This window comes from Capsicum annuum, unplaced genomic scaffold, assembly GCF_002878395.1.
Source record: "Capsicum annuum cultivar UCD-10X-F1 unplaced genomic scaffold, UCD10Xv1.1 ctg81604, whole genome shotgun sequence".
In the NCBI taxonomy this organism is placed as follows: domain Eukaryota; kingdom Viridiplantae; phylum Streptophyta; class Magnoliopsida; order Solanales; family Solanaceae; genus Capsicum; species Capsicum annuum.
This window is the reverse complement of record NW_025892336.1, coordinates 44793-53541: the sequence shown is the minus strand read 5'-3', so window position 1 is coordinate 53541 and position 8749 is coordinate 44793. Positions and strand designations below refer to the sequence as shown.

General features: G+C 38.9%; 1 protein-coding gene across 1 annotated transcript; it reads left to right on the top strand.

The window, feature by feature from the left end:
- Positions 1-3006: 3006 nt before the first annotated feature.
- On the top strand, positions 3007-3321 carry LOC124895371. The gene has a single exon (XM_047405807.1). The coding sequence runs from the start codon at positions 3007-3009 to the stop codon at positions 3319-3321; it is 315 nt and encodes a 104-aa protein (XP_047261763.1).
- The last annotated feature ends 5428 nt before the right edge of the window (positions 3322-8749 follow it).

Sequence of the window (8749 nt, the reverse complement as noted above, 5' to 3'; positions counted from 1 at the left end):
TCAGATGCCTGGATATGCTAAGTTTATGAAGGACCTTGTTACAAAAACAAGAATAGTAAGCTATGAACAGATGGATAATCTTCATCATTTTGGTGCTATTTCAATAAAGTCTTTGGTGCAAAAGAAAGCAGACCCCGGAGCATTCACCATCCCTTGTACTATTGGGTCACTTGATTTTGCTAAGGCTTTATGTTATCTTGGAGCTAGTATTAACCTGATGTCACTTGTTGTTTACAAGAAGTTGGGTCTGGGAGATACTACACCCACAAATATAAGATTAGTGATGACAGATAGGTTAGTGAAGCCAATTGGAATATTGTATGATGTGCTAGTAAAGGTGGACAGCTTTATATTTCCTGCAAACTTTATTATTCTAGATTATGAGGTGGATTTTCAGGTACCCATAATCTTGGGTAGACCTTTACTTGCAACTGGAAGTGTGCTTATTGATATGCGGGTTAATGAGCTCTTATTCAAGCTTAATAATGGGCAGTTCAGTTTGATGTGTGTCAGTCTATGAAGCAACACAAGGAAATAGCAGTGTTCTCTATTATTGATGTTTACTATAAGGATGAGAAAAAAGTTCCAATAGAGGAGAAGTTCGTTGTTGAAACTCTAACTGCGGTTCTGATGAATTTTGATAGTGAAGACATTAAAGAGTATGAGGAATTGGAGTTGAAGGAATTGCCAGGCCATCTACAGTATGTGTTTCTAGGCAGTGGAAACACTTTACTTATGATTATTGCAATAGATTTGAGTGAGCAGTTAGATGGAGGCACTTATTTTAGTACTTTGGATGTACAAAAGGGTGATAGGTTGGACTATTATAGATATTATTAGTATTCCTCCAGGTATTTGCACCAACAAAATTCAACTTAATAAGATTGAACACCAACTATTGAGCATCAACACTGGCTTAATCCACCAATGCAAGAGAAAAATATCATTAAATGGCTAGACGCAGGAGTTGTGTACCCTATTTTTGATAGTAAGTGGGTAAGACCCATCTACTGTGTGCCTAAGAAAGGGGGCATGACTGTTATGGCAAATGAGAAAAATAAGCTGATTTCGCTTAGGCCTGTGACTAGGTGGAGAGTTTGTATGGATTATTGTAAGCTCAACTCATAGACTCTGAAGAACCACTTCCTAATGCCTTTTATGGATTAAATGCTCGATCGATTGGCGGGAAGAGGTTGGTATTGTTTCCTAAATGGGTATTCAGGCTATAAACAGATTTGTATCGCCCTAGAGGATCAGGAGAAGACGACGTTCACTTACCCATATGGTACTTTTTCTTTTAAGCGGATGCCATTTGGTCTGTGTAATGCACCCACTACCTTTCAGCGGTGCATAATGTCTATCTTTTCCAATATGGTTAAAGATACCTTGGAGGTGTTTATGGATGACTTCTCAGTGGTAGGTGATTCTTTTGAGCTGTATTTGGTGAATCTGAGTAGAGCATTGTAGCGGTGCGAGGAATTTAATCTTGTGCTTAATTAGGAGAAATGCCACTTTATGGTGAAGGAGGGCATTGTCTTTGGTAACAAGATTTTGGCTAAAGGAATTGAAGTCGACCAGGCAAAGGTCAAAGTTATTGAGAAGCTACCACCTCCCATTTTGGTAAAGGGAGTGCATAGTTTCCTTGGCCATGCAGGCTTCTATCGGGGATTTATAAAGGACTTCTCAAAAATTGTAAACCCACTTTGCAAGCTTTTGGATAAGGAGACCAAGTTCATATTTGATGATGATTGATTGAAGGCATTTGAATGCCTTAATTGGAAATTAGTTGATGCCCCAATTATTGTTGCACTAGATTGGTCAAAGCCGTTTGAGATCATGTTTGATGCAAGCGGAGTGGCACTTGGGACTGTGCTTGGACAAAAGAGGGATAAGTTGTTTCATCCCATTTATTATGCAAGAAAAGCATTAAATGGGGATAAAAAAACTACACTGTTATTGAGCAAGAACTTCTTACAGTTGTCTATGCTTTTAAGAAGTTTTGGGCTTACTTGATGGGAGCCAAGGTGGTGGTTTACACAAATCACGCCGCCTTAAGATATTTGATGGTAAAGAAGTATGCAAATCCAAGGTTAATTAGGTGGGTTTTTTTGCTTCAATAATTTTACTTTAAAGTCAAAGATCAGAAGGGATACGAGAATCAAGTTGCATACCACCTGTCCAGACTTGAGGGAGATCAAGTAGTCAAGGATGGGCTCCAAATTGACGATGCATTTCTGGATGAGGAGATCCTGGCTGCTGTACTTGAAAGAGTCACTTGGTACGCAGACTTTGTAAATTATATGGTGAGCAAGGTTATCCCAGAGAACCTTTTTTTTAATCAAAGAAAAATATTTCTTCATGATGTTACACACTACTTCTGGGATAAGCCGTATTTGTTTTGCCATTGTGCGGATAACATTATAAGGAGGAGTATTCCATAAGTAGACATTGAGTATCCCGAAAGCTTGTCATGCTTTCCCAGTTAGGGGTCACCATGTAGATGACCAAACTGCGAGGAAAGTATTGTAGAGTGGTTGATATTGGCCGACCTTATTCAAAGATTCATATGAGTTTGTGCGGAGATGCGACCAATGCCAAAGACAAAGGTTAATCTCAAAGAACCATGAGATGCCTGTGACAAAGATGATGGAACTAGAGTTGTTTGATGTCTGGGGCATCGACTTCATGGGGCCCTTCGTGAGCTCATATGGGATGAAGTACATTGTGGTTAATGTTGATTATGTATCTAAATGGGTTAAGTCTCTTTCCTTGTCCAATAATGAAGGGAAGAGAGTTGTGGAATTCCTTAAAAGGAACATCTTCTCTTATTTTAGGGTGCCACAAACCATCATAAGCGACGGTGGATCACATTTTTTCAACCGAGTGTTTTGGGCTGCCTTGGCGAATTACGGTGTTAAGAAATATAAGGTAGAAACTCCATACCACCCACAGACTAGTGGGCAAGTGGATATTTCAAATCGAGAGATTAAATCTATTCTTTCCAAAATGGTGAATACAAGCAGACAGGATTGGTCTAGAAAGATGGATGATGCCTTGTGGGCATACAGAACATCCTTCAAGACACTCATTGGTATGTCACCGTACCAATTGGTGTTTGGAAAGTCATGTCATTTACCAATTGAATTGGAGAACAAGGCGTTGTGGACACTCCGGAGACTAAATTTAAATTGGAATGATGCCACGGAGTTAAGATTAGGACAGCTACATGAGATGGATGAGTTTCATCTCGGCATGTATGAAAGACCAGAACTATACAAAGAAACGATGAAGAATTACCATGATCGGAGGATTACAAAATGAGACTTTCAGAAGGGCGACTAGGTACTCTTTTACAACTCCTGATTGAAGTTGTTTCCAGGTAAGCCTAAATCAAAATGGTTTGGCCCATTCAAAGTTAACCAAGTCTACTCATCTGGAGTAGTGGAACTTAAAAATAAGGACGGAAGTGTCTTCAAGGTTAACGGGAAATGATTGAAGCTGTATATCGGTCCAATAGACTCAATAAAGTGCATTGCTACCATCTATCTCGATGAAGCTTGAGTAATGGAGATAACTGAGTCTTCCCGCGATAATAAATCAGGTATTAGTGGAAGGTAACCCACAAAGTGTTGTTGTAACCATAGTTAGAGTTTATTTAGTGTTTTTATGCAGTTTGATATGTTTCTGATGTGTGAAGGACTGAGAATTTAGAAAGAAAAGAGTCTCTACAGTTGAGAAGGAGCTACGGGAAGACCGACGAACCGTCAATGACCTAACGGACCACCACTGGAACCGTCAAAGCCATGGTAAAAAAATGGACATTCTGGATAAGGCTTGACAATCAAGTTGGAGAACCCTCACTCTTCCGATGGAATTTCACTTCCTCCATCAACCAGAAGCTGAAATTTGGGGGTACTAGAATTAACTGACGGACAGGTCGAGGGGCCTTCGCATCACTGACGTACCATCGGATCAACCTTCCCATCAAGGCATGAATTATATGTTTCTGGTAAGCCTCAATATTCAACCTGACGGATCTTCAGACACCCGACCTCTCGTCAGACACACGATGGATCATCAGGTCAACTGTCAACTTAATCCTAGTCAGATGGGTCGGGTCGGGTTAATTTTAAGTCTTATTTAATTTCCTGTATCTGACCCAAATGTTTTTAAATTGATAAAAAGAGGTGGTTACATATATTTCTTCTAGTTCAAATCCTAAACTTGTTCAACTTCCTCTGTATTCAAAGTATCTGGGGCCAGTTATTCCCTTTTAGGACTCTCCTTCTTCCTTTTCACTCCTACTTAAACAATACCACCCCTCTCTTCTTCTCATCATAATAAAAGTTTTCAATCACTGACAAAGGATTTAAGTTTTCTTTAGTTCTAAATTTGTAAGTGAGAAGAGTGAAGTTACTGCACCATTAAGGTATGATCACAACCTTATTCATCTTCTTAAAATTGCAAAATATAGAGTAAGTAAGTTGTTGTTTGTGAAAGAAAATTTCATCTTGCTTGTGCTTTATTCTTATTGTAATCTTAAAGTCAAACCCTGGTGTGGATTGTTCTGGGTGAAGTTTGAGTAACCCATGCATTGAAATTGAGAAAATTGTGACCGTCACAGTCTCGCTGGACAGTCAAACCCCCCGTCAAGCTATATTTTCATTATTGTTGACTAGTTTTGAATATGGCATGAAAACTTCCCCTAACCAGAGGTGGTGGTAGAACACAAAGGAGAAGAGGTGATTCGGCTAGGAGTGAGGAGGCACCTGCCTTTAATATTTAACAATGAGATAGAGCAATCCCAACACTCTCCCAGTCTAAAGAGGAGAGTGAGAGCAGCATCAGTAGTACCAGTTCGAGCCCATACGAGAAAGGGGACAACACATCAAACCCTAGCCTTATTGAGGCGAATACTGGCCTTATTGAGACAGAAACTAGGGAGATCAATATGATTAAGAGCAAGGATCTGCAAACAAGAGAGGCACTTAGATGGGAAGTAAAAGTTGCAAGGGACAAAATACCTTGATGGCTTGGAACCCACTGCAAATAGGCCAATCAGAGGACAATCCCTAAAGAGTATCAGATAGTGACCTCTGAGTTGCATGAATATCTAGAGTTAGAGTGGCGATTCAACGAGTATGAGTTAGCTTGGATGAGTAAGCCTCAAGGTTCATATCAACCACATCTTGTAAGGGAGTTTTTCGCCAATTACTTGGTATTGGCAGAGAAAGATTGTCCCAAGTGATCAAAGATTTCAAACTATCCTAACAGAGAGTCATCTGACTCAGTCTGCAAAATCTCTACTACATCTCAAAACTGTTCTGAAAACTGGGACAAGTCCCCCAGCAGACCAAACCAATAGAATAATATAATCTAAAATAACAGGTGTTCAAGAACAAAGAAGGCCCATCACTAAACGAATCACTTCTCTCTAGAATACTCTACTGATTAGCCGGACCCTTGTACTAAGCCTCCAAACCTGAGAGGTAGGGGGTCAATATAGATGTACTGGTATGCAGAGTAGATCCAAAATACTAATTTATATTCAACAAATATAAGAGCAATTTAAGACAGTTCATAAATATATCATATAGTAAGAAATCTCATGGGCATTTTCGAAAGACTCTGTAAAATTATCTGAACTCTGTGACACTCTTCGTTTTACTTCTGAGCTAGGTGGTATACCCTACAAATCTAAAACTCCATGGGCTATATGGAATCCATCATTGACTCGGTGGGGAAGCCTCCAACCCAGGTATGCCACAAGAGTTAGAGTTTGTAACTCTGCTATGCCACACGACCGTTGCCAGCGTAAAATAATATACCCGAATCGGCAAATCATGGTTTTAGGCTAAGAGTTACTTGAACTAAAGCCCTATTTGGGTAACCACCTAACCCTATCTAAGCCCATTTTTAACTCTTTAAAGTATGCATTCTCTGAAAATATATTCTGAAAACATACTCTGTTATGGCATACATGTTTATGGAATCGTGGTACCATTGACTTGCAAGTCACGTCTCTGAGCCATTAATAGCATATAATAATCTCTGTTTTCAAAAATTAAGTTTGGGACCACCAAATAAATAAACCAATTCAAAGAAACTCTTTCTCATACCTCATGTAAACACATGCAAGGCACTCTCTTTGTCAAACATTTCAATTATACAAGGTAGTCATGTAAAATTTTTCAATCACATACAACTCTTTCTCATTTAAAATAAGGTTGTAATTATATCAAGAAGTTCCCTCTCATCATCTATAAATCATGTTCAAATACTAAAGTATTGAGAAAACTAGTTTCAAAATCATAAATCATGTTTTTCAAACCATTCACAATAAGATCATAAACTTTAATTTATCACAAGAGAGAGACTTCATAATCTGTACTCTCAAACAAATCTTAAATTTCAATTTCATACATATACATATACATATACTTGTAAATCAATTTAAGGGGATGAGGCCTAAAGGCCAAAACAACAATATCAATAAGATGCATAAAGCATAATAAAAACCATGGAGTTCAAACCACTTTTACAAATTTATACTTTATAATTTTTAAATCATAATTGAGTGTTTCAATAAGCCCATGTATTTTTAGGATAAACCACACGTGCCTCAATTTGGAAATTTGATGATAGGATCTTGAAGCCCACTGGTTGGGACCTAAAACTTCAGGACGATGTTCCACAATCGCGCTATGCTACTAGAATTTGACAATTTCTAAATAGGCCCCCCTCCATGATGCGCTAAGCAATAAAATAACGGTGTTTTACAACTAGAAAGCTCATTTAATTTTCCACATGATAAAAAGCCAAAATTAGGGTAATTATATATGGTTTAAATGTTACTCTATTTGGAAGTCAAAAATGAGACTAAGTTTCTTTGACACAATTCTAGTCATTTAACTCCAAGAGAATATTAGCATGAGCTAATGCATGGACAATTTTTTTTACAGGGTGTTACATTATCCCCCCTTGGGATCATTCATCCTCAAATGATGACGCATGACAAAGGCAAGCACGTTTTAAAGTATACTAAGGCCATAAAAGAATAAGACAAGGATTGTACCTTCTATTTTGTCATCCACAGGATCAAACAAGTGTGGGTATCTATCTGTCATGTCATTTGCTGATTCCCAAGTTGTTTCCTCAACTTCCTTATTTCTCCACAACACCTTAACCGATACTATCTCTTTGCTCCTCAACTTCCAAACTTGGCGATCTAAGATTGCAATAGGTTCCTCTTCATATGCTAATGAGTCTGTCACCTTGATCTCCTCTACAGGAAATACTAGGGAATGGTCTCCAATACATTTCTTCAGCATGGATATGTGAAATACTGGATGAACAGAGCCCAAACTTGCAGGCAACTCTAACTTTTAAGCAACTCCCCTTATCCTTCTAAAAATTTGGTATGGCCCTATATAGCGAGGACTCAGCTTACCTCTCTTCTCAAAATGCATTACTCCTTTCATAGGAGTAACTTTGAGAAACACCCAATCACCAACCTCAAACTCTAAGTCTCTTCTCCAAAAATTGGGGTAGGACTTCTATCGACTTTGGGCTGTCTTAAGTCATTCTCTAATAATTTTCACGTTCTCCATTGCCTGACGAACAAGATCAAGCCCAAATAACTGAGTCTCACCCACTTCATACCACCCTATTAGCGACCTACATCTTCTTCCATACAATGCCTTAAAAGGAGCCATCTTAATACTGGCATGGTAGCTGTTATTATATGAAACTATATGAATGGTAAGTGATCCACCCAACTACCCTTGAAGTCAATTATGCAGGCCCTTAACATATCCTCAAGAGTTTAAATAGTGAGCTCAGCTTGCCCAGCAGTCTGAGGGTGGAATACAATACTTAGGTTCACTTGGGTACCTAAACCCCTTTGAAAAGACCTCCAAAACTGCGAATAGAATTGCATACCTTGGTCAGATATGATGGATACAGGTGCTCCATGCAAGTGGACTATCTCCTTAATGTACATCTTGGCATAGTCATCTCCCGAATAGTTAGTTCTGATAAGCAGAAAGTGGGCTTACTTGGTCATTCGATCAATAATCACCCAAATTGAATCATACGAGATTTGGGACCTCGAAAGTCCCGTGATGAAGTCTATATTGATCATCTCCTATTTCCACAAAGGCAAGGCTATCTCTTGGGAAGTACCACCTGGCCTCATATGCTCTACTTTCACTTGTTGACAATTCAGACACTTGGCAACAAAATTAGCCACATCATGCTTCATATTATTCCACCAGTAAATAGCTTTTAGATCATGATACATCTTAGAGAGCCTGGGTGAACAACATACCTCGAAGTGTGAGCTTCATCAAGGATCCTCTTTCATAACCCATCTACAATTGGAGCACATAGTCTGCCCTAATATCTCAAAACTCTATCACCACTAATTTTAAAAGACATCACTTTCTGTTGACCCATATCTTTCTTGATCTGCATCAAGATGGGATCTTCAACCTGCTTCTCTTTAACTTCAGCACAAAGGGAAGATTTATCTACGTCATGAACAAAAACTGCCCCATCTTCAGAATCCAAAGTCGCACTCCTAGATTTGTAAGTCAGTGAAAATCCTTCACCATCTCCATCTTTCCTTTTGCAACATACGAAAGACTGCCCATTTAAAACCTACTAAGGGCGTCGGCTACCACATTTTCCTTGCCCAGATGGTAGTGTAGGCTCTTGTCATAATCCTTTAAAAGTTCTAACCAACGCC